This window comes from Rhodamnia argentea, chromosome 2 (genome assembly GCF_020921035.1).
Source record: "Rhodamnia argentea isolate NSW1041297 chromosome 2, ASM2092103v1, whole genome shotgun sequence".
Lineage (NCBI taxonomy): Eukaryota > Viridiplantae > Streptophyta > Magnoliopsida > Myrtales > Myrtaceae > Rhodamnia > Rhodamnia argentea.
The window spans coordinates 3,657,994-3,683,932 of NC_063151.1; the positions used below are offsets into that span (position 1 = coordinate 3,657,994).

The following is a 25,939-nucleotide window of genomic DNA, read 5'->3' on the forward strand; positions in this document are numbered from 1 at the left end:
ACAGGCAATTTGAGATATTTAACGACCTTCTCATGTGCAAGTTGGATTAGGAGTGATATGTGGAATTCAATGAATGGAGAGCCGCATATGTGGAATAGAAATTTGCAAAAATTATTCATGTCTACGCCGGTCGTGCTACATAGGACATGTTGGCAATTCCTATCTATAAATGATCGGAATAACTACATTGTCATGTTGTTAAAAGGTTTATGACTAAAATTGACTAAATTAAAAGGTTTAACTGAATTGGCCATCAAACAATAAGTTTAAGACTTTTTGGAGAATCATCATGTTTAGGGCAACACCATTTGTTGAGAAAATAATTATAGGCGGACAATTTTACATCACTTATAAATGGGCCCAATTCAAAAAAAAAAAAAAAAAAACTTTACGTCTAGTCCCAATTCTTTTTTGAATTTTTTTTACTAGAATAAAATCCTAAACTTTAGGTCCAATCCAAATCTACCCAGAACTTTTCTTTGTTTGAAAAAAAAAAATCAAATTTAGGTCTAATCCCAAATCCATTCCGAACTTTTTTTTTGGTCTAATAGAAAAATGACCAATTTTTACTCTAGTCCCAATTCTGACCTTATTAGCCATTTGTCCGAAATTCGCCTCTTATCTCTAATATTTATATCCTAGAACTGTTTCAATTCGGAGATAATTTTTCATGTCATGCTGCTAACGAGGATTCGATGTCACGTCAAGTTGAGATTGGACCATGAGGGTAGATTTAAGAATAGATTGGAAGTTGGTAACTTTTTTTTAACAAAAAAAAAAAATCAGGCAAATTCTGGACTGGACCTAAAATTTGTGTCACGAGGAAAAAAAAAATGTTCGGGATAGATTGGACTAGATCTAATATTAGGGTATTTTTTAGGGAATCAGGTCCTTATGTTTGTGGTGTAATTATCTTGTGGTAGGTGCATCTAGAAATTGATGCTTGGATGTTACATGCACCATCCAACCTCCTGGTCTTTTTCGCTTTTGTAGTGACGTGACATTAGACGGCTTATCCATCGCGTGGGCATGTTCTTTTGCTTGTATGAATTACATATTCGCACGAAAGTGCCTTTTCTCCCCAAGTTCATAATTGCGCGTTTATAGATGCTTAATGAGAATTTCAGTGACAGAAATCACATGAAGAAGGTCGAATGTGGTGGTTAGGTTTGATTATAATGAGCACATAAAGCATATGGGGTTACTTAAAGTATGCATTTGGAATGCTTGTCAAGTCCAACGAGGAGAGATATGTTCTTGAACATTTGAAACATGAGAGATGACATAACAATTTTTTTTTTTTAATATTTTAGAATGAAAAAATAAATGATTCTGATTTCTCGGACGAGTGCTTTTGTTCCACTTGATAAAGTTATGTTTGATGTGCTTTGGAGATATTAAAAAGAAAGAACTTTTGCGCCATCAATCAATTTTCTAGCATCCGTTTTATTCGTTTTCAAACAACCCGTCCGAGCTTACTATTTTGCAATTACCTGAAATGAAGAAAGAGAACTTTTGCATATCAAATTTTTTTTAAGTCCGATGAGTTTATAGGACTTGATGTATATTAGGAAAAATAACCTCAGTCGGTTATAAACTTATCATACGAATACCAATTTAGTCATAAACTTTTCAATTTTACTAATTTAACCATAACTTATTGAGCGAAATTTCAATGTAGTCATTCTGGTCAATTTTTGCAGAAAATCGCTAGCGTTGCGGTTCGGTTATGGCCGATCACGTCAACGATTTTCGATGAAAATCGAGCGGAATGATTACACTAGAATTTCACTCAAAATTTCAGCATTAAATTGGGAAGACGTAAAAGTTTATTACTGAATTGACACCCGTACTATAAGTTTATGACTCATTGAACAATTTCTCTTGTATATTAAGACATGTTGAGAATTTGAACTGATTATTACTATTATTAATTATGTTTAAAACGTGCCTTGAATATATACTTATTATGTTGGGAATTCAAAGACACAATTGAACAATTTTAATTTTGGTACACTATTAAAGACAATTAGTTTGAGCTAAAAAGCGAACAAGACAATGAGTATTTGACACAATGCAATGCTCGAATGGGGCAAATTTTAAACATAATTAATAATTGTAATAAATATAGAATATACATCAACGTATATTGATTACAAGTACTATACTGAAAACATAGATTAGAATATTATGAAATTCATATGATTTACTACCCACTTAATTTAAAACTATAGTAAAATAAATGAATGTTTTTATTAAGTGAATAACACACATAATTAATATAAGAGTTAGCTTGTTTATGATTAACCAAAATCATAAAAAATAATTTTCAATATCCAATCAAATTCTTAATATTATCGAGGTATTACAAAATTACGAAAAATTAATTTGAATTAAGGCGTCGACTTGTACATATCATGACAATTTTAGGCGTTTAGCATTGAATACAGTTACAGTGTAAAAGCAGAAAAATTTCGCTAAGGCAAAAAAAATAGAATGTAAAAGTCAATGCGGATATGCCAAAATAAGTACAATCAAACTCATGGGATTGTGATACTTCTGATAATCATAGAATCCAACATGATCTCCGCAATTGTTACGAACAATTTAACAATTATAAGTTTTTAACATTTAATCGTAAATAATCGACGGCCTATTTTTTTTTCGCGCAGGGCACGGTACGGAGGACCGGAGCAACTACTTCCATTGAGGTAACCTCGCCCTGTCTACCTTATTACATTAGGCTATGCTCTAATAATGAAAGGGCAGCTCGATAGATTCTCACTTATCAATGAACAATTCTCGTGTTTCTGTTCACTTTTTTTTTACCATTTTTCTCGTTCCATGAGAATCCTTTTTGGCTTTCACTTTTGAATCCCAAGGACAGCAATTAACAAAGTATTCAGACGATGATGGGAAGCATCCATCACCAAGAGATATGACATGGTGATGGGGCTGAGCCGAATTTCAAATTTGCAGCCATGGAAGGGGCATTAAATGAAAGGCCGAGACGAGGACTGTGAGACGGGGGCGAGGATGGCGTGGATAGACCTACCTCCAACCATCTCCCCAACCGCATACCCATTCAATCCAACCCTCCCAATCAAGAAGCCCTTCACCTACTCGCCTTCGTCACTTTCTCCTCCGTCGTTTAATCATCCCACGTCGCGTTGACTCGGTCTATCTTCCCTCGGAACTGTTGAAGAGAGATAAAAAAAACACAAATCTTGATCAAAAAGGGAAGATCTTTTTCTTGCGGAGCGAAATGGAGAGAAAAAAAATAAATAATGGGTTGAAAAATCTTGCGAAGCTCGATCACGTAAGGGGGTGCAAGACGGGTTGGTCGACTACCCGCGAACCAACTTAAACAGTCCGAGACTCCCGACACACGCCAACGCAGCACGACACCCTCCGAGAAAACAAAAAACAGAGGTCCCTGTTCTTTTCTTTTTTGTTTTTTAGTGTGGCGGGTTGGGTTCATGCATGGTATGCGGGTCCCCAATTGGGAGAGGAGGGGTTGTTTTGCGGTTGTGATTTAAGAGGAGAGAGTGAGGGAAAACGAATTTCTTTTTTTGGGGGGGGAGGTTCACTCACTCACCCATCAATTTCAATGCCTATCAATGGCGAGGACCGGGGTTCTAGAGAGAGAAAATGTAGAGGCAGGAGGCGGGGTTTCGTGGGTAGCTGCTAACTACTACCATAATCAGGAACAAAACAAAAAAAAAGTTTTACCAGTAGGAGGAAGAGGATGCAGTGGGCAGGTACCACGTGCTCGCTCTAATTTAAATCCCTCCCATGAATTGCAATACCTCCCAATCGCTCTAACTCAGACCTACCACCTTTCTCCCTCTGCTTCTCCTCTCTCTTCCTCGTTCTCTTTTACTGAGATGGGAGCTAAACGAACGAGTACAGGCCAACCCATTGGGTTCTTGATCCTGAATTGATCCTGGGTTTAGGCGACTCTTGATTCTCTCGGCTCGTTGATCCAGTGGAAGTAATGCTTGATGTGAGCACAGCCTGTTGAAGCGGCTTATCTCAGCTTCTTTTTCTCCATCCAAGGTTCGTGAGAAGAGCTCTGAATTCGTTTTCTCGTTTTCTCGTTTTATATTTTGGGGGTGTTTGTCGTGTAATTACTTATTATTTCTCTGATTGTCCAAGTGCGAGTTGGTTTTACTGCCCCCTGCTGACTTAACTGGGTTGGGTACTGGAGTAGATTCGAAGTAGCTCTGAATTGTGGAGAAATGTTACTGCTTTACAATGCAATCTCATTATTTGATTTTTTGAGCAAGTATGGATTTTGTGGGGGCTTGGGAATTCATTAATCATTCTGCTGTTTGGCCACCCATTATGCTGCTTATGGGCATCCCTCTCATTGTGGAGACCTTCTATTAGTAATTGAGGTTGGTGCAGTCCCGTCTATGAGGAATGTGCTGTTTACTTTCGGTTTGGTGGCTTTGAGTTGAAAATTGATTTCTTTGAGTGGTTGACGACCTTTGCAATCCTGCATGTAGCTCTGTGTTTTTGATTGTGATGTGAATATTAAGACTTAGTAATGAGAGTTCTTAATGCTTTCGATGAGTCTTTAATGCCTTTGCTAGATATGCAGCCAAAATGATTCCCTCTGGTGATTTTGTGAATCTGATAATAAACAGAGAACTTTATTTTGGTTTAACGGGATGGCATACTTTTGCACCAGGCGTAAGTTAAATTCTTGTCAAGCGAGTACGAATTTTGCCCGGCAGTACAGTTTGGAAGTCGATTTTGTAAAGTCCTGTCTATTCTTTTGTTTCTTTGGGTTATCCTATCCTAATGTGATTGCTTAAATCAGCATGCTCTCTTTTTGGTTTTCTGACCATGCAGATGTCAGAAGCACAAAGGAAACCATCGCTGCCTGGTCTTGGACGTGTAAATGGTTTCACAAATGGTGTACTTCCTGTCAGGAGCCCTGCCACAATCTCTGCAGTGGATGAGTTCCGCAAAGCCCTTGGAGGGAAGAGACCGGTTCATAGTATTTTAATTGCCAACAATGGAATGGCGGCTGTCAAGTTCATCCGTAGTGTCCGAACATGGGCTTATGAAACATTTGGAACTGAGAAGGCCATCCTGTTGGTGGCTATGGCGACCCCAGAGGACATGAGAATTAATGCTGAACATATCAGAATTGCTGACCAGTTTGTGGAAGTTCCCGGCGGGACTAACAACAATAACTATGCCAATGTTCAGCTCATTGTGGAGGTGTGTATAGAGATGCCCTAGTAATATTTGATTGATCTCCTTCCTCTTAATTGATTAGGTATTGTACGGACAGACATACTAGGTTAATTGCATGGATACCCTTTGTCAAACATTGCAATTTGTTTGAGTGCAATCACGGTCTATTTCTATTGTGGTCTAGCCATTGTAAGAATGTGTTCCTTGAGACAATTGGGGAAGATTAAGACCATCAAGAGCTATAAAACTATATGATTATGGGCTTGGCGTGTTGTGACACATTGCTGCGGGTACTAGGAAGTACTACATTCTCCAATTCATCTGGAAATTTTTATGTAAGGCATTTCTTTTCTTACATCTCGCCCACCCGAAGCTCAGTTATCCGATACGTCTTCAAAATATGGTGCCTTGATACTAGAATGAAAGCTTGTCTACCTAACAAGATTTAGTGATAACCCAAAATCGTTCAATTTCTAGAACGAAAATTCTTGAATTGACGCCAGAAATTCCTGTGGACGTCTGATCAAATGCATTTGCATGAACATTGCAGATGGCAGAGATGACCCATGTGGATGCTGTTTGGCCTGGTTGGGGCCATGCATCCGAGAATCCTGAGCTGCCAGACGCATTGGATGCGAAGGGAATTGTTTTCCTTGGACCTCCAGCCATATCAATGGCAGCACTAGGAGATAAAATTGGTTCTTCTCTAATTGCTCAGGCAGCTGATGTGCCTACTCTTCCATGGAGCGGTTCTCACGTAAGTACATGCCTTCAAATTTCTTTAGAATATGTTCATTCTTCCATGCCTTCAAATTTCTTTAGAATATGTTCATTCTTCCATTGTCTTTGGTTCCAATATTCTGAGTTCACTTCTTTCAGGTGAAAATGTCTCCCGATAGCTGCCTGGTATCAATCCCAGATGAAATATACAGGGAAGCTTGTGTATACACGACAGATGAGGCAATTGCTAGTTGTCAAGTTGTGGGTTACCCTGCAATGATTAAGGCATCGTGGGGAGGTGGTGGTAAAGGAATTAGAAAGGTACGCTACTGTAATTTTGACATGCCATTTTTCCATGTACCTTTGAGCTGACTATTGTATGTTTTTAATCAACCTCGAGAAATTAAGGTAGTGAGCATATGGTAATTATTGTTCTGTAATTCGCCTCTAGGTTCATAATGATGATGAAGTGAGGGCATTGTTCAAACAAGTCCAGGGTGAAGTTCCCGGCTCACCTATATTCATAATGAAAGTTGCTTCACAGGTCAGAAGCCTGAAGTTTCTGAACCTAGCTGAATTTCCTCTTCATGGAAAAGTCCCACTATTCCTCCAGTATCCTGAGGTCCTAACTTAAACATTGTTTTTTTGAGCAGAGCCGACATTTAGAGGTCCAGTTGCTCTGCGATCAGTATGGAAATGTTGCAGCTCTTCATAGCCGTGATTGCAGTGTTCAAAGACGGCACCAAAAGGTAAGTTACTTGCTAAATGACAGACCCAATTTGTCGACTCTGTACCTGTATGTATCATGCATATGGATAGGGACTCTCGAACATGCATACCCACACACCCGTACAACATTTCCACCTTACTTCATGTAATTCTGGAGACTATAGTTTTGGAAGTTTCCAATCTCATCCTTGACATGGTGCTTTGTTTGGAATAGATTATTGAGGAGGGCCCAATAACTGTTGCTCCTGTAGAAACGGTCAAAAAGCTGGAGCAGGCAGCTAGAAGGTTAGCTCAAAGTGTGAATTATGTTGGTGCAGCAACAGTGGAGTACCTGTATAGTATGGACACTGGTGAATACTACTTTTTGGAGCTCAATCCTAGATTACAGGTACTCAATAAGTGCGCTAATATCTAGCTTGCCCACTTCATTCAAACTGGGTATCCAAGCTCTGTAGAATTATATATAGCTACACAGAGCTGGAATTTCTAGTTAGAATGTATATCTATATTCTGGTGCTATTCTGGTGCATTAAGTTGCTTTTCAGTTTTGGAATTTATCTTGATATACATGAGGAATCGTTCTATAGCTGGTTTGATGGAATGAGTTAAAGATATGCTTACGTAAATCTTTGGCTTATTAAGGTCTCATACAAAAGGGGTTGGCTAAAAACATAATAAAGGAACACACTTTTGGTCTTGGGCAGGGTGAAGTGCGATCCTCCCGGTCTTATCTTCTCTAATCAATTTTCTCTGGGGTGGATATTATGTGGTAAGTGTGATGTGTATTTCTCTCTTTCACTGAACTGTTGGATGGATTACTTCTGGTATAGGTTGAGCATCCTGTCACGGAATGGATTGCTGAAATAAATCTGCCAGCTGCTCAAGTTGCTGTTGGGATGGGGATTCCTCTGTGGCAGATTCCTGGTATATGATGTTACCTGACGTAATATATGTCCGCAGTTCATTTCTTGTATTAATTGACAATCTTATCCGTCGTCTTCTTTTTGCTTCTTTTGGTTAGAGATAAGGCGGTTTTATGGAATGGAACATGGAGGAGGTTATGATGCTTGGCGAAGAACTTCAGTTGTTGCTACTCCCTTTGATTTTGACAAGGCAGAGTCTACGAGGCCCAAAGGTCATTGTGTAGCAGTCCGTGTCACGAGTGAGGATCCTGATGACGGGTTCAAGCCTACCAGTGGGAAAGTACAGGTTAGCAACCAGTTCAAAGCAATCCTAAATGCTTAAGATGATTTTAGTCGACATGAAATTACTTACTAGTTGGCTATGTGCAGGAACTAAGTTTTAAAAGCAAGCCAAATGTGTGGGCTTACTTCTCTGTAAAGGTAAATTATTTGTGCGAGTTTATCAAGTAAAGATTGCTTGAAATGCTCATCTGTTTATAATTGTAAACTTATTGTTCAGTCTGGAGGAGGCATTCACGAATTTTCAGATTCCCAATTCGGTAAGTCCTGATGACAACCCTTACAATTTAGCTAAAACTTTATATTTGTTGTTTTAAGTACTTTGTTTGGTAGGAGGATACGATGTCCATGGTTTGATTTTGTTGTCCTGCTAACCACTACGCTTCTTTGAAATTGCTGAGCTGCTAACTGCTACTGATTTGTTTTACAACCTGATTGAAGCTGTTTTAATGGGGGAAATCTGACTGTAGAGAGTGCATATTAAGTGGTAAATGTTAGAGTTATTAAATATTAAACCACGTCTTCATCTAACAGCTTAAGCTTTTAGAACAGGTGGCGATGATCCCACAAAATCTCACATGGTATCAGAGCAGTAGGTCCGGAGTTCAAATCATTTCAGGCCCCTGCCCCTATTTGCCTCCCCAATGAAATATGTCCACGCTTAATACTAAGCAAAAAAACCAGACTAAGTGTGAGGGAGAATGTTAGAGTAATTAAATATTAAACCAGGTATTCATCTAACAGCTAAAGCTTTTAGACCGGTTGGCGATGGTCCCACAGAATCTCACAATAAATAACAGTTCATGGGGAGTATGGGTTTTCATCTCACAGCATTACTTTGTTTTGGCTACTGCTGTTCTATGCTTTGATAGCGGACAATGCCTCACAACTTAAAAGTTGATGTGTGGTTTGTTAGCCTATGAAGTTACCGTGCTTGATGACTGCCAAACCATGAGAAGTATGCGGGAAAGACAAAGGGAAAAGGTTACCATGTCAAGCTAACATGCATTGGCTTATGATGCCTATGGATCTGAGAGACTAAGTTGGTCCTATCTTAGCAAGATAAATACATATAACATCTGACTTATGTTGTCTCAATCCCTATTGTATTTTCCCACCAGGACCTCTTGTCCATAGTAGTCCTGGCTAATGACATACAAATCGCTTTGCTAAAACAACTTATGCATCCCATGTAGTCTTATACCTTGATGGTATAAGTTCTCATATTACTTTTGGGTTGAACTTTCTAACAATACTTTATATGCTATAATTGGAACAATACAAACAGGACAGTATGTAATAACATTCTAGTCTTCACTGGCAAAGAGACTTCATCAGGGGATCAACCTATTTTTTCCTCATTAAGTGTATGCTTCAGTGTTTATTTCAGTTGTTTGAAAGATGAGTTTGCATAATCTTGATATTTTTATTCTGAAAAGTGTCAAACTTATGAAAGTTTTACTCTTGCTTCAGGACACGTCTTCGCATTCGGGGAATCCAGAGCTCTGGCAATTGCTAATATGGTTCTTGGGCTGAAAGAAATTCAAATTAGGGGTGAAATTCATACCAATGTTGACTATACAATTGATCTTCTTCATGTATGTCTTGTCTAGGCTTATCTTCTTTTGTAGTCTCTTTTATGCTTGCGGTTTTAGTTTAAAGGCTATGATGTTGTGCAGGCTTTAGATTACAGAGACAATAAAATCCACACAGGTTGGTTGGACAGTAGAATTGCTATGCGGGTTAGGGCAGAAAGACCTCCCTGGTATCTCTCTGTGGTTGGAGGAGCGCTGTATGTAAGTGAAATATTAAACATCTCCTCAGTTTCCGAGAATCTTTTGAATGCATCATTTACATCTTTTTTACTTCAGAAAGCATCTGCTAGCAGTGCAGCTCTCGTTTCAGATTATGTTGGTTATCTTGAGAAAGGGCAAATTCCTCCCAAGGTACTTAAAGATACAATGATGATTAAGGTTCCATCTGAGTTGCCTGTAATGATTAAGTCAATCGATTTTTTTTTTTCAGCACATATCACTTGTCAACTCTCAAGTTTCATTGAACATTGAAGGAAGCAAATATACGGTATGCGACTGATAATCATCAAGCTAGGTCACTTTCTGCTTGTGCTCTCTTCAAGTTGTGTATAATCAATTATCTGAACTCTCACAGGTTGACATGGTCAGAGGCGGATCCGGAAGCTATAGATTGAAGATGAATGAGTCTGAGATTGAGGCGGAAATACATACTTTACGTGATGGAGGTCTATTGATGCAGGCAAGCATGAATTTGCATGACATGTCCATGTTTTTTTGTGGTATACCCAGCTTATATTGGTATCTATTGGTGTCTTGGATTTTGGGTTAGAGATGTTTCAGCTGATGCCAATGAAGCATCTAGGTGCCATTCTAAGATCGTCATATTAGTTATTACATTAGAGATGCTTTAAGAAATCCTAGAACAGATGAGGACGCCTTGTGGCTTGTGTTCGACTTAATCATTTGCGTCTGTGTAGGGGACTGGTGCTACCATTGCACTTTCTGTTTGTGTCTTGTGTGGTCAGGGTTTTTAATCATTCCTTGGCAGGAGAAAGACTTTTGTTCTTAGAAAACTCCGCTATTCAGTATCCTGAATAAAAGATCAATCTCTAGACTATTTTGAGATCAACATTTGTTCTTCAGAGGTCCTTTTTGCTCTAGATTTTGTAATTACGCCTGCTCCTACTACTATTGGCCATGACGAGCCTGAGAAATTTTAATATTAGCTGATGAGAAAGAAACAGCTACAAGCAAAAGAGTACCTCTTGTGGAAGATGTGAAGTCTTATATGTTTCTCAGGCCATGACGAGCCTGAGAAATTTTTAATCATTCCTTGGCAGGAGCTTTTGGCTCTGCTTCTAATTCCAAGTGAAAGATGTGAAGTCTTATATGTTTCTAGTGACAGTTCTTGTTACTTTTTGGACAAAAGCCAGTACATGCCATTTTCCTGGTTGCAAATATTAGTAGAGTAGAGCTCAGAGGAAAAGGTACTGCGTAATCAGCATATTTAGTCGCCCTAGAAAAATTCACTCATTTGCTTTATTTCCGCCCTTTTACGGTTATTTTGGTTTTCCTCTTCCCTTTTATGCTATAAACAAACTACTGATAAGGCGACCGACTGTAATGGCCGGAGTTATCTTGTTTCTGTGTATGGCCAATTTCCATTTAGACAATCTTAATTCTTTGCATCTGAGTAATCATCTATTTCGGAATTCTTTTGTCGTTCTAGTAAGAAGTTGATTGTTCAATTATGTGCAGTTGGATGGGAACAGTCATGTCATATATGCTGAAGAAGAGGCAGCTGGAACTCGTCTCCTGATTGATGGTAGAACCTGCTTGCTTCAGGTTAAGGAGACTCCTCCTTTTGTCCATTTTGTGCTCTTCTTTTTGCCAAACTAGATAGTCTTTTGAGCTCATTGACTGATTTTTGCATCTGATATTTTAGAATGATCATGATCCCTCGAAGTTAGTGGCAGAGACTCCATGCAAGCTGCTTAGGTTTTTGATTTCTGATGGCAGTCATATAGATGCAGACACACCATATGCTGAAGTTGAGGTTATGAAGATGTGCATGCCCCTACTTTCACCTGCTTCCGGAGTCATACAATTTGAAATGTCTGAAGGTCAAGCAATGCAGGTACATCATGGTGCTGGAAACTATAGGTAGTGTACTGTTTACTATTGAACTTAATATGTTACTTTACTGTAGGCTGGTGAACTTATAGCAAGGTTGGATTTAGACGATCCTTCGGCTGTAAGGAAGGCAGAACCTTTTCATGGCAGTTTCCCAGTCCTGGGCCCTCCTACTGCAGTTTCCGGAAAGGTTCATCAGAGATGTGCTGCAAGTTTAAATGCTGCCCGCATGATTCTCGCAGGTTATGAGCACAACGTTGACGAAGTAAGCAGTCACTTCTCTTACTCAAGGTTGCGGATTAGTTTCTCGATTGAAAATCCATTTTTCCCTATCCCATCTGCAGAGGGTTCAATTTTGTTAGCTAAGAATGCGAGAATCATTTCCATGATGAATGATGTTTCTTTCTCCAACTAAAAGCCTGTTATCTATCTCAGGTAGTGCAAAATTTGCTTGCTTGTCTCGATAGCCCGGAGCTCCCTTTCCTTCAATGGCAAGAGTGCTTGTCCGTTCTGGCAACTCGCCTTCCGAAAGATCTCAGAAATGAGGTATAAGATTTTGGTGTAGCATGACTGCATTCTTACTAGTTGAATGTTGGACTTGCTTTATTTACTTTCTTTTACCGTGTTAGTTGGAATCCAAATTTAAGGAGTTAGAAAGAGTTTCAAACTCTCAGATTGTGGACTTCCCTGCAAAGTTGCTCAAAGGCATTCTTGAGGTAAGTTCGTTCCTCAACACACCTACTTTGCTTCAATCTTGTAGTGCATTTCCATTGTCATATAAGTTCCTTCTTTCTTTTTTCTTTTTAAACCAGGCCCATATATCCGCCTGTCCCGAGAAAGAAAAGGCGTCCCAGGAAAGACTGATTGAGCCATTAATGAGCCTTGTGAAGTCTTATGAGGGAGGAAGGGAAAGTCATGCCCGAGTAATCGTTCAATCCCTTTTTGAAGGGTATCTCTCAGTTGAAGAACTATTCAGTGACAACATTCAGGTCAGTTCTCTGAATCAACAACGAAGATTTTGGGTTTCATATCCTAGCTCGAATTGCGTTGAGATCATAGGTTCAGGGGTATGTTGCTTGAACTTACTTGATGGACTTGTATGTTGAGATATGCCATGGCGTGACCATTTTGATCTCTATAGAGTTTTTGTATCATCTGATAACTGATTGAAACTATTCAACTTGCTTCCTATATTTTTTTATCATAATCAACTTCAGTCAACATCTGAGACAATTTTTTTTTTCAGGCTGATGTGATTGAACGGCTTCGGCTTCAATATAAGAAGGATTTATTGAAAGTTGTGGACATAGTGCTTTCTCATCAGGTCATCATCTTCTATCTTTGGTTGCTTTCTATGTATTATATTCCTTTTTATTATCTTTGCCTTGATCAGGTGCTGATGTGTGCTTGCCACATTGCAGGGTATAAAAAGTAAAAATAAGCTGATATTGCGTCTCATGGAACAGCTGGTTTACCCTAATCCTGCTGCATACAGAGATAAACTCATTCGCTTTTCGCTTTTAAACCATATTAATTACTCTGAGGTTAGCCATGGCACTTCAGTTGTTATAGCTTAATTGCGTTAGTTCGATGGTTTGTCGATTCTTGGATCACTTCCAGGTTGTTTCTCCTCTGAGAGTGTGTCAATTTATCATTCAAAATTCATCGTTTCAGTTAGCACTTAAGGCGAGTCAACTGCTGGAACAAACTAAACTGAGCGAACTCCGTTCCAGTATTGCTAGAAGTCTCTCCGAACTAGAGATGTTTACTGAAGATGGTGAAAACATGGACACCCCAAAGAGGAAAAGTGCTATCAATGAACGAATGGAGGATTTGGTGAGTACTCCTCTGGCAGTTGAAGATGCCCTCGTTGGCCTGTTTGACCATAGCGATCACACTCTTCAAAGGCGGGTTGTGGAGACTTATGTTCGTAGGCTATACCAGGTAGATGGTCTAGACTTACCTTTTTTCTGTTTATTTTGTTATTTTGATGTGCTTTGCTCATCCAATCTTATGCATCTCTGCCAGCCCTATCTTGTAAAGGGGAGTGTAAGAATGCAGTGGCACAGATCTGGTCTCATTGCTTCATGGGAATTCTTGGAAGAGCACATAGAAAGAAAGAACAGTTCTGAAGATAAAACGTTTGATGAGCCATTGGTTGAGAAACATAGTGAAAGGAGATGGGGAGCCATGGTCATCACTAAGTCCCTTCAATTTTTGCCGGCAATCGTCAATGCAGCCCTGAGGGAAACTACTCACAATGTTCATGAAGCAGTTCCAAATGGCTTGTCCGAACCAAAGTGTTTTGGCAATATGATGCACATAGCTTTAGCAGGAATTAATAATCAGATGAGTCTACTTCAGGACAGGTAATGTGCATTTTTTTTTGCCTCTAATTAGCACTGGATTTTGTTATTGCAATGCACCAGACATTACAAAAACTTTACTGCAAGATTTTATCAATTAGCAGCCACCCATGTTCCTTGATACTTGAATATCAGCTGCAAGTGCAGATTAGTGAAAAACGTGTCTCAGGAAAAAAGAATAAGGGAGATCTGTTTGTGGTTTACTCAACCTGATATTCTTATTGTTGGAAATTGCATAGTATGACGCAATCAATAACCTTGCATTGGGATTGCTTGCTCGATTCTGTGGCAAATAGAACCTGAAGTCCAGTTGCTACCAAGCAAATCTCAATTGTTATTTGTGTCATGTATTACTCCAGTGGCGATGAAGATCAGGCTCAAGAAAGGATCAACAAATTAGCCAAGATACTTAAAGAGCAAGAATTAAGTTCCAGTCTACGAACTTCTGGTGTAGGAGTAATCAGCTGTATCATACAGAGGGATGAAGGGAGAGCTCCTATGAGGCACTCCTTCCATTGGTCAGCCGAGAAGTGCCACTATGAGGAAGAACCTCTATTACGCCATCTAGAGCCTCCTCTCTCCATATACCTTGAATTGGTATATCTTCTCATCCTCAAACTTATTTTGTTTCTCTGAAACTATAAATTGATACAAGTGATCCCATGCACCATAATAAAATACAGGACAAGCTTAAAGGCTATGAGAATATCAAGTATACGCCCTCCAGGGACCGTCAGTGGCATTTATACACTGTTAAAGACAAGCCCCTTCCAATCCAGAGAATGTTCCTCAGAACTCTGGTCAGGCAACCCACAACAACTGGTGGTTTTGCGTCATACCAGGGCCTCGATATGGGATCATCAGTTTCTCAGCTAGCTGCGTCTTACACTTTGAGGAGCATCTTGAGGTCCTTAGTTGTTGCCATGGAAGAGCTGGAACTAAATGCCCATAATGCTACTGGCAAATATGATCATGCTCACATGTACCTTTATGTTATACAAGAGCAACAAGTGAATGACCTCGTGCCTTATGCCAAGTAATTGTCTCTCATTTTACCCTGCTCTTTTATGTTCCTTTGAATGCCCGTGTGAGTCTTAGACTGAGACACCGGCAGGAGAGTGGAAGTAGATGCAAAGCAAGAAGAAGCTGCCGTTACACAGATCCTGGAAGAGCTAGCACGGGAAATTCATGCATCTGTTGGGGTAAGGATGCATCGGCTAGGTGTCAGTGAGTGGGAAGTGAAGCTGTGGATTGCATCTTCTGGGCAGGCAAATGGAGCTTGGAGATTTGTGGTAACGAATGTAACTGGCCACACGTGCACTACTCATGTAAGTTTAACTTCTTTTTTGGGAGAATGTAAGTTTAACTTCTTATTTTGTTGTACAAAAGGTAAAAGAGGAAGCCTGATGTGCACAAATCATACTGACTGCGTAAATTTCTCCTGAATTTGAATAGTACTCACAGAATTACTTTGGTAGTGTTTCCATCTCTTTCTAAATTAAATCGAAGTAAATTCAAGGTAATGGTTATTATATGGTCAGAGAAATTTACCAAAGACCACTCTTTGGAGTTTGTGTGCTTTCATAATTTTCAGTTTCTGTTCATTTTGCTATTTTCCTGGGGATAGACTCCAAAGTTGTCATCATATTTACCTTGGCCTTGTTACTTGGGCTCCTAAACTTAGAGATGGGATCTTTGATGCTACTTGTATTTTCTGCATCATCAGATTTACCGTGAACTCGAGGATTCAAGCACCCACAAAGTGGTCTATCATTCAATCTCTGTGCGTGGCCCTCTACATGGAGTTCCAGTAAATGCACCCTACAAGCCCTTGGGAGCTCTTGAGCGAAAACGTCTCTCAGCCAGGACGAGCAACACTACTTACTGCTATGATTTTCCACTTGTGAGTATTCCTCGTACTTCCTTGTGATTCTGAATGATGACAGAGCTTCACTCAACTTGAAGCAGCTTGAGTTAACTTGGTTGAGCAAAATTATTCTGCAGGCATTTCAGACAGCTCTGGAGATGGCTTGGGCATCCCATTCTCCATATGATGACAACATCAAGAATAAGATACTTCTCAAAGTAAACGAGCTGAATTTTGCTGATAGAAATGGCAGCTGGGGAACCCCTCTGGTACCTGTAGAGCGCGAGCCTGGGAGTAATGATGTCGGGATGGTAGCTTGGTGCATGGAAATGGCTACTCCTGAGTTCCCTTCTGGGAGAACAGTTCTAGTTGTCTCGAACGATGTAACCTTTAAAGCAGGATCTTTCGGCCAAAAAGAAGACGCATTTTTCAGTGCAGTCACTGATCTTGCATGTGCAAAGAAATTGCCTCTGATTTATTTGGCAGCAAACTCCGGTGCACGTCTAGGGGTAGCGGAGGAAGTGAAAGCTCGCTTCAGAGTTGGTTGGTCCGATGAATCGAATCCTGAGCGCGGTTTCCAGTACATGTATTTGACGCCTGATGACTATGCTGAGATGGGATCATCTGTGATAGCACATGAGCTAAAGTTGGCTAATGGAGAAACTAGATGGGTCATAGATACCATTGTCGGGAAGGAGGATGGACTTGGAGTAGAAAATTTGTCGGGAAGTGGGGCAATTGCTGGTGCTTATTCTAGGGCATACAAGGAGACTTTTACCCTTACGTATGTGACTGGCAGAACTGTTGGTATAGGTGCTTATCTTGCTAGGCTCGGGATGCGTTGCATACAGAGGCTTGATCAACCGATAATTTTAACAGGTTTCTCTGCACTTAACAAACTTCTTGGCCGCGAGGTTTACAGTTCCCACATGCAACTTGGAGGTCCAAAAATTATGGCAACTAATGGGGTGGTTCATCTGACCGTTTCGGATGACCTTGAAGGGGTTTCATCCATATTGAAGTGGCTAAGTTTTGTTCCTCCTCATGTTGGTGGTCCACTTCCAATCTGCAAACCCTTGGATTCCCCCGAAAGGCCTGTCGAGTACTTTGTGGAAAACTCGTGTGATCCTCGTGCTGCCATTCGTGGTGTCTTGGATAGTAATGGAAATTGGGTTGGTGGTATTTTTGACAAGGATAGCTTCATTGAGACTCTTGAAGGCTGGGCAAGGACGGTCGTAACAGGACGAGCTAAGCTGGGAGGCATCCCTGTGGGAATTGTAGCGGTCGAGACCCAAACAGTAATGCAAGTCATTCCTGCGGACCCAGGTCAGCTGGATTCCCATGAGAGAGTGGTCCCACAGGCTGGACAAGTATGGTTCCCGGATTCCGCGACCAAGACAGCTCAAGCAATTTTAGATTTCAACAGGGAAGAACTTCCTCTTTTTATCCTGGCTAACTGGAGAGGTTTCTCAGGCGGGCAGAGAGACCTCTTTGAAGGGATCCTGCAAGCCGGGTCAACAATAGTTGAGAACCTTAGAACATACAAACAGCCTGTATTTGTCTACATCCCGATGATGGGCGAGCTCCGTGGCGGGGCATGGGTGGTCGTGGACAGCCGGATTAATTCAGACCATATCGAGATGTATGCCGAGCGGACGGCCAAGGGGAATGTCCTCGAGCCAGAGGGGATGATAGAGATCAAGTTCAAGACCAAGGACCTTCTAGAGTGCATGGGTAGATTGGATGAAGATCTGGTCAGACTGAAGTCAAAGCTGGAGGCATCTAGAAAGGCTGGTGCTCTTGATGTGGTAGATTCACTGCAGCAGAAGATTAAAGCCCGAGAGAAGAGCCTCTTGCCCTTGTACACACAGATAGCCACTAAATTTGCTGAACTGCACGATACTTCATTGAGGATGGCAGCGAAGGGGGTCATCAGAGAAGTTGTTGACTGGAAAACCTCCCGCTCCTTCTTCTACAGAAGATTGCATCGAAGAATTGCTGAAGCCTCACTCATCAAAACCGTGGAAGATGCAGGGGGCAATCAACTCTCAAGGACATCCGCATATGCCTTGATGAAGAGCTGGTTTGTGAATTCCGAGGCGGCAAAAGGTAGAGAAGACGCATGGAATGATGATGGACTATTCTTCTCGTGGAAAGATGATGTGAGAAATTATGAGGACAAGTTACAAGAACTGCGGATCCAGAAAGTACTGCAGCAATTGACAGATATTGGTAGTTCAGCTTCAGATTTACGAGCTCTTCCTCAAGGTCTCATTGCCCTTCTAGACAAGGTACAGCCCAAGTCATGCTTAATCTTTGGTTTCTGCAGATGTATGCGTATATCTTTGTTAAATATATGCCCGAATGTGCATATCTAAGAGCTCAAATCTAATCCTTGTTTTCAATTTGATGCAGATGGAGTCATCGAGCCGAGCGAGCTTGGTTCAAGAACTTCTCAAGGTGCTCAGTTGTACATGAGGACTGTACATCGCCAAATTTTCAACTCGTTTTGGGGCGCGCGAACTCAGTGAAATCCTTGATTGTTATCAGTTAATTTGAATAACTTCTCCCACATTGTGGATGAGATGTAGATCCTAGGACTAGTGCCCACCAGTGTGCTAAACTGTAAATCTAGTTAATTCTATACGATGTAGGGGTTAAAGTAGGTTTTGCCACTGTTAAGGGAGAGCGGGTGGCTCGTTTTGCAGGTTGTCTTTCCTTCATGGCTCGAACGATGTCATTATTTCCAATTTTTGTAATTATATTGTCAATAAAGGAATTTAATAATTTAATTTGCCCACACATGATCTCTATCTCAAAGATCTAAAGGTCATGTGTCCTCCAATCAAGAATTGTCCAAAAAATTTTAAACCTATTACACGATGATCAATTCATTTCTAAGTCTTTTAATTATGTCAATTTAGTCTTAAATCTTTTGATAGTATGTCAATTTAGTCCTAAACATTTTAATTATGTTAATTTAGTACTAAATTTTTTGAAAATTTGTCAATTCCGTCATTAAATTATTACTTGGATAATTCGTCGAAGGACTATATTGGAAAACCGTTAAAAGATTTAGCATTAAATTAATAAATTGTTAAAATGCTAAGTGCCAAATTGACTTTGAAATTAGCAAATCGTCAAAAGATTTATAACTAAAGTGACACAATTAAAGGATTTAAGATTGAATTGACTATCATCTAATAAGTTCAGGACTTTTTGGACAATTTTTTCATAATTAATTTGGTGCCACAACCATCACAAACAGTAGGCAACAGTAGATACTAGGAAGGGTTTATCTTTTTAATTTTTCCTTTCTTTTTGGACTATTTTCCCATGATTAATTTGGTGCCACAAGCATCACAAACAGTAGGCAACAGTAGATACTAGGAAGGGTTTATCTTTTTAATTTTTCCTTTCTTTTTTCTTTCTGGGTTGATAGTACAGAGAGGTAATGATGCATTCTTTCTTAAATAATAACATCATCACAAGATCATAAACACAAAAAGTGGGAACATTATCGTCAATCACAGTGCCCTTTTCAAGCACCTATCTTTAGTAGACAATGTCTACTAGACATCCACTTGACCCCAAGTTTGATGAGGACCCAAAAACCCCACTACTCTACTGGAGGCTGAGCAATGAACTCGTCTGATCCCTTTCATTGTCGATTCTTGGACCAAGCTGTTTCCCTCAAGCTTCTTCCACCAGTTTTGGAGAACAAGATGAAACAGCCTCCGCAACAGTGAGGAATATCCTGTCCTCGTTGATTAAGTTTGCGAAACCCGACGAGTGGAGCTTGTCGATGACCACTGGTCCAGGATTCGCCAGGACAAGCTGCGCAAAATACAGAAACGCCAGGTAAGGCTTCATGCGGACTGCTCTCGCAGGACACTTTTGTTTTAAGGAAACTCTTTTTCTTTACATAGAAATGAGTACATGAAAGTCCGAAATGTTCACCTGAACATCTCTCTTTTGAAGAGTCTTATACAGCTCTTCCAAGGCGTGGATGCCACTGGTGTCAATGTCGGTTACGGCTGTGGTTTACGAAAAAACATATTAGAAAGTGATGCACATAGGCATGGCACGATGCGATTCTTTTACTAGAGTAAGGGATATTGAGAAATTGCCGTAAACAGCAGCACTTACGTGACATTTCGACTAGCAAGAACCTTATTTGCGGTAAATAAGCTGCTTTTAGTTGTTCCTCCTCATCTCTCAACCACCTCAATATCCTGAAAAGGAAAACTGTTTAAGCTTAACAAGAGTTTATGAGCGTTGTGCTAGAATTAAAAAACACTGTTTCCCTCGTATGATGTTTCTCAAGTTGCTACTAATTGATTCCAGTCAAGCTCCGTCTCTGCAAAATCTAAAGATTTAGGTTCTTCAACTCCTGGTATGTTGAGCTGTATATTATATCCATTGACTTCTCCATCTTTTATATTTCGTTCTTAGGACGCCAAGGGTAGGAGTTTTTTCTTCTATTACTTCCAGTACATATGAACAAGTTTCTTCCCTTACATAAGGTTAATTTCACAGAATGGAGCATGAAATAGGTCGGAAGAAAAAGTCATGATGGCATTTGTCTTGTGTTCTTAAGCTCGATCATTTGTGCCTTTTCGCATGTAGAAACTAAAAGAAAGGAAAGAAAAAAGAGAAATGCGTTGTCGGAAGATAAAGAAAGGCAAGATGGCGCGGTTACCTCTCTTTGATGTAATTAGAGTTGGAGAAGTATATAGCAGAATCAACCCTGACAATCAAAATGCCAGGAACCTTCATTGCATCTGGGTACTGTTGGATGTTTCTGTATACTGCTGTTCGAGGTATCTTTCCTAGGATTGCTGTTCTTGGTCTTGTCACTTGTAAAAGGATTTTAGCGAAGGATATCCCGACCTGTGGCCAAATAATAAAGGGATATATGTGGAGTTCATAGAACACATTGGCCACAACATAGCATCTAAAAGGAAACTGTATTCCGGTTTCTTACCGCAATTAGGAGACCTATCTCAACCGAAGCGAAAATTACTCCGAGGAATGCCCCAAGACAAGCCACAAAGTCGAGCTTGTCGATCTTCCATATGAGAATCGCCGCGTCGTAGTCAATTAGGCCAATGACAGCTGAAATAATGATGGACGAGAGAATCGCATTCGGCGTGTACTTAAAGAGAGGGGTGATGAACTCCAATGTTAGGAACACGACGAAGGACATGATGATGTTGGAGACCGCAGTTTGGCACCCTGACATGTAGTTCACTGCCGAGCGGGAGAACGAACCTGCAACAAATTTTGTGCTTACTTTTAGTATCAAGGAGAATAATGATCTTTCCAACTTACTGAAAATTGTGAGGGGTGACGGTATTTTATCTATGTTGGACATGTAATTTCTTACCGGTTGCAACATAGCAAGAAGTCATTGACCCAACAACGTTCATTGTTCCTAGTGCAACCATCTCTTTGTTCCCATCCAGTTGATAGTCCTTCATGGATGCAAAAGTCCTTCCAATCGCAATTGCTTCCTGTTTTGTAGAGCCATAGGAAAGATCAAATTACCAGTTAGAAACTTCAGCCCAATGACCTGCTTACAAATTACATAAATATTAAAAGGAGGAGGAGGAGGGAGGATCCCCTTACCGTTAATGCAATCATACCAGCCACGATACCAATCCTGAAACCTTTCGGAAGATATTCCCCCCTGAAATATATTTCTTTCACAGATGAGGGATTGATTCCCTTCTCAATGTTCTTCACCTGCATAATTCACTCAGAATGTCAGTATGCCTCTGTCATTATGATCCGACTTCTTATTTATCAGCATCAGTAAGATATTTTTTATCAATTCGATTATCAGCTAGTTAAGCTCTAAGAGTCAAGGAATGGGGAGGTCTCACAATTTGAACGCCGTGCTTTTCTGCGTGGGTTATGTACACAAAGAAAGTAGCCAAGACGACCGATATCAATGGAGCAATTGCAGGAACCCAGAAAAATTTCCTGTTCTTCTTTCCCTGTTTATCGCACCCATCCCCAAGTAAGAGAAGAGTCGAACAACACATAAATGTATTCCTTAAATGAAACTGAAGGTATATACACTTACAATGTACTTGGCAAACAGAAGAAAGCCCAAAAATGATGCTCCAATTACTATGGTCTGCCAATTCCACTGAAAAAGAACAGCTTACCTTTTAGTGATCAAGTCTAGGAAAGAACTTTTAGAGAGAAAGAGAGAGAGAGAGAGAGAGAAATTACTCCATGACGGACTGATCCCAAAACTGAGTGCATAACCGATATAATATCAGTATTTTTTGTGAAATTTTTAATGCCCAGAAAACCTTTAAGCTGCTGGAGTGCAATAGTAATGGCAGCTCCACCCATGAAACCAACGATGGCAGCATGGGATAGGAAATCAATCAAGAAACCCAACCTAGAAAGAGAAACCTTTAGCCTGGAACAATGATGACATAAAACTTCCAATATCATGACATAGATGGCTTTACACAAGCAGAAAATAGAGAATGGACAGAGTTCCGTCTGAGAACCGAGAAGCTAGCTATAACTGTACCTGAAGAAACCGAGGGTGACTTGAGTTATCCCTGCGAAAAAAGTTGCCGTGAAGGCAAGTCGGCGATACTCAACTGGATTTTCCGTCGGATCAATCTCATTCTGCAGCAGTGTTCCCAACAAAAGAGACACCACGGCAACTGGTCCAATGGCTATATCTCTTGAACTACCCATGAAGGCATATATCAATGGCGGAACGAAACTGGAATCTGAAAACATCCAAGACATCTAAGATATCACTTTCAGCAGCTCAAGAATGTTGCAGGAAAGGATTAGCAATGAGAGCATGAAGCAGCTCACAGTCTATAGCATATAGGTAAGTGTTCACTCACAAAGTCCGTACTGCGGAGCCAAATTTGCAAGCTTTGCATACCCAATGTCCTGTTTTCCAACAAGTGAGACATTAATGATGTTCTATTTAACCTAACGCTTGTATAAAAAGATTTCCGAATTTTATCTACCTGCGGAATGCAGAGACTTGCAATGGTGAGTCCAGCAATAAGATCTCCTTTGAACTTTTTAAGAGTGTAACTTCTTCCCCACTCAAGAATAGGAAAGATGGCCTGAATTCCTAGAAGCAACTTTCGAGACGGGCGTTGGTCCTTGAAAGGGCGAAGAGGGTCGTCAGCAAAGAACGTTTCTTTGATGGTGGACGTGAATTCTTTGAAGAGTTTCTGCCGGGGAGGGACTCCCACTTTGTGAATGTGATGCTCATTTTGCGAGTGTTGGTTCACCGATGACTGTCTTTTAGTATTGATTTCTTTCGCTTCATTCTTCTCGGAAGCCATGGGAGATGAACTTGACTGTGTTCAGGACATGAAAAAAACAGATAGAGATTCTTATAAGGAGGAGTTGAATGCTGAACTAATCTTCCAAATAGCAAAAGCTTATGAAGAGAAACTGCAAAACTCTGTCAAAAGTATCCTAACTTTGTTGTCTCAGCACTTTTCTTTAATCAAGAAACGCTAGCAGTTCATGTCTATTTTATTGTTATCAGTAAGAAGAGTAAAATTCAGACTTACAACAGAGGGTAATCTGTTAGATAGAAGAGGGTGGAAGCTCTAAAGTTCAAAAGCTCAACCAAGCGAAGCACCTTGAAGCTAATATAAAGAACTATAGCTAAAGTGTAAGAAGATGGTGTTCTGAATGCGAAAGCTCTTAATGATGTGTAAGAAGCCTGCGAAGCCAGTTCCTACTTAAATAAGTTATGAGCAAAACCGGGTCAAACTTTCCTACGAGAGAGAGAGAGAGAGGAGTTATCCCCCGCCCCTCTGATATTGTGAACCTAAATCTCTTTACCGTCACATTCATAGAACACACAGAGTGGAAGTTAAAGTCTTCCGCTATATTGATTTAGGCCAGGGATGGATTATTCTATGCCCCTGAAATTGATGGTAGGCAATTGATGATCTTCCCATTGTGGTTCTTGTGGCTTCTTGAATTAGCATAAAGTGCCCTTTTAGAATGTGTTGACTCAAAAGGCATTATAGGTGGCCACTAGAGAAGTTTGAACAGATTACCATCACTGTTCACTTCACTTTACTAAACTTCCCTTTTTGTCTTCTTCTTTGATTTTGTTGCAACTTGCTATTTGGAAAATTAAACTGAACTTGTTCCCAACTTGTTCCCCACTAGCAACTTGGAAAGAGCCTCCTGAATGAAAACATAGGTTCAACTCATGCCTCCTCATGTACTTTGACCCATGAAACTGCAAGAACTCTCCTCAAAGAACCAAGAACAAGGTTGTATTTGAGAGTGAACCATTGAACCGAACCTTTGGTTCATCCCTACTTGGCCCCAATAACAGGAACCATTTTCTGTCGCGCCTGTTTGGTGGTGTGAGAAAAGTTCAATTTTTTTTTGAGTCTATGGATCTGCTTCTCTCTCTCAATAAATGTTTAATCACTTGTAAATCGTCAATGCAGTTCCTATCGATGATTATGCATGACATAGAAGCATCCAGTCCACGAATCTGAAAAAAAAAAAAAAAATCTGGCTTTCCCTGTTGGAAATCTCCAAAGCCACAAAGCTGACTAAATCACTCTTTACTATTAACCACTAATAAAGAGAATAATTACCCTCACCTTTTTAATATTTAACTTCTATACTTAAAAGACCTAACCCCTATCAGCAATCCGTCACAAAACAGCCTTGCTCTTGCTACTGCTCACTTCTTGTCCACAGGCAAAAGTAGTAGCAATAGACTAAAAAAGGGAATAAGCTATTTTCACTGGGCCACTACAATGCCGAGGTGAGAATATCATATTGGTTAGGCTCATCCCATTTAAAATAATGGGCTTTGTATGTTCTTTTTCACAAACATAGGCAAAAGCATCCCCTATCAGATCTAAAACAGTAACACCATCTCGCGTCCTTTTGCTTCTTCAGAGGGGGGAAATTAAAGCGGAAGAGAAAGTTCTCTTCCGAAACCAAAGTGCGTGTCCGAATAGAAAGTATTCCTTACCTCCTTCAGGATGCTTCTCACGACCACCGTCGATAGTGGGTGGCAAAGAAAAAAAAAAGGTTTCAGCTCAGACCCTACGCATACAGAGAGGCCTCCCTCCCTTCAACCCCCTGTTCTCGATGCTCAGATCAGAATCTCTGATACCGTACGACTTCAGAAGAGAAAGTTCTTTCAAAAGCTCTGTGCTCATAATTGTTAAGGAAGAAAAAAAAAATGGCACGAACCCACCACCATTTATCACCGTTCTTTTCCGGGTCTCGCAGCCACACTCCACGTTCCCCGGAATCGACGATGATTCATCGCGTCGCGATGAACTTGTCCGCGAATACGAGGAAGATTCACAGGAGGAGCCTCAGCGTCCACGTTCGCCGGATCCCTTACAAGACCTTAATTAGCACAGCCTCGCTGTACAGACCAAACCCCGAACGGGAAAGCAGGGGGGTTTCACCCACAAAGTACGAGGACGGTTCGAGGAAAGAGCCTCCTCGACGTCCACGTTCACCCAACTTCTTGCAAGACCTTAATTAGCACTACCTCGCTGTGCAAGATTAACAACCCAAATGGGAAACAAACGCTCTTTCCGCTTCTGTTTTGGTTACCGAGAAAAACATGCATCCACAAGCTCTCGGCAACCGGATTGAGCAGGACGGGAAAAGTCAAAGAAAGAGGAACAAAAAGAAGATGGGGGTGCAAAAAGAGACAAGAAGAAGAATTGGAGGGGCTTCTTTGTTATGTATCGGAGTTGATCGAGAACATTGGTCCCCGTTTGTCTGAGAGTTGGGCGTCCTTTTTCGCGCTCTTTCCGAGGATTCTACTTTGCAGGCGGTATTTACGGAATTGCCACGTCCACGTGGCGGAGAAAAGTCGTACGCGTGGACTTTGACTTCGTTTAATGGGCCGCTTTTGTCGTCGAGGTGGCGTCTTTTTTCCTCCCCCTCCGCACGGGGCCCACACGCGTTAGATTCTTTTGGCGGGGCGTTGGACTTTGGATCGGGACGTGATGACCGCTCGGTTCAGTTGCCCGATCGGATCGCGCACGCAATTCTAACTGCTTTACAAATGGTCCCCAAACTTTATTAATAGAAGCATTATATTAAATATCTTCTTATAAGATTAAGTTAAGTGTGTTTTAAAAGTTTGAGGACTCTATTGTATAT

At 40.6% G+C, this 25,939-nt stretch overlaps 2 protein-coding genes across 4 annotated transcripts; one reads left to right on the forward strand and one right to left on the reverse strand.

Annotated features, from left to right (window-relative positions):
- The first annotated feature begins 3,600 nt into the window (after positions 1 to 3,600).
- On the forward strand, positions 3,601 to 18,565 carry LOC115748892 (acetyl-CoA carboxylase 1-like). Of its 2 annotated transcripts, XM_030685533.2 has the most exons (33): positions 3,601 to 4,059; positions 4,676 to 4,763; positions 4,861 to 5,235; positions 5,762 to 5,968; positions 6,091 to 6,252; positions 6,383 to 6,475; positions 6,585 to 6,680; positions 6,875 to 7,048; positions 7,491 to 7,584; positions 7,682 to 7,869; positions 7,953 to 8,003; positions 8,083 to 8,122; positions 9,336 to 9,460; positions 9,542 to 9,658; positions 9,734 to 9,808; positions 9,888 to 9,944; positions 10,032 to 10,136; positions 11,156 to 11,242; positions 11,343 to 11,534; positions 11,607 to 11,795; positions 11,966 to 12,076; positions 12,160 to 12,246; positions 12,343 to 12,519; positions 12,777 to 12,854; positions 12,952 to 13,074; positions 13,205 to 13,474; positions 13,559 to 13,899; positions 14,256 to 14,493; positions 14,580 to 14,932; positions 15,011 to 15,224; positions 15,623 to 15,799; positions 15,901 to 18,054; positions 18,179 to 18,565. In XM_030685533.2, the coding sequence occupies exons 2-33, from the start codon at positions 4,677 to 4,679 to the stop codon at positions 18,239 to 18,241; spliced, it is 6,900 nt and encodes a 2,299-aa protein (XP_030541393.1). In that variant the 5' UTR covers positions 3,601 to 4,059; position 4,676; the 3' UTR covers positions 18,242 to 18,565. The 2 variants fall into 2 exon arrangements, with proteins under 2 accessions (XP_030541393.1, XP_030541394.1); XM_030685534.2 differs by lacking the exon at positions 4,676 to 4,763.
- Positions 18,566 to 19,211: 646 nt separating this feature from the next.
- LOC115749010 (sulfate transporter 1.3) lies at positions 19,212 to 25,452 on the reverse strand. 2 transcript variants are annotated; one of them, XM_030685699.2, is made up of 15 exons: positions 24,783 to 25,452; positions 23,341 to 23,550; positions 22,780 to 23,121; positions 22,651 to 22,699; positions 22,320 to 22,527; positions 22,007 to 22,181; positions 21,855 to 21,920; positions 21,652 to 21,765; positions 21,395 to 21,511; positions 21,153 to 21,279; positions 20,751 to 21,037; positions 20,466 to 20,656; positions 19,913 to 19,998; positions 19,724 to 19,800; positions 19,212 to 19,600 (listed from the first exon to the last, which is right to left on the reverse strand). In XM_030685699.2, exons 3-15 carry the CDS (start codon positions 23,104 to 23,106, stop codon positions 19,457 to 19,459), a joined length of 1,968 nt encoding a protein of 655 aa, XP_030541559.1. In that variant the 5' UTR covers positions 23,107 to 23,121; positions 23,341 to 23,550; positions 24,783 to 25,452; the 3' UTR covers positions 19,212 to 19,456. The 2 variants fall into 2 exon arrangements, with proteins under 2 accessions (XP_030541559.1, XP_030541558.1); XM_030685698.2 differs by lacking the exon at positions 23,341 to 23,550.
- Positions 25,453 to 25,939: the final 487 nt, after the last annotated feature.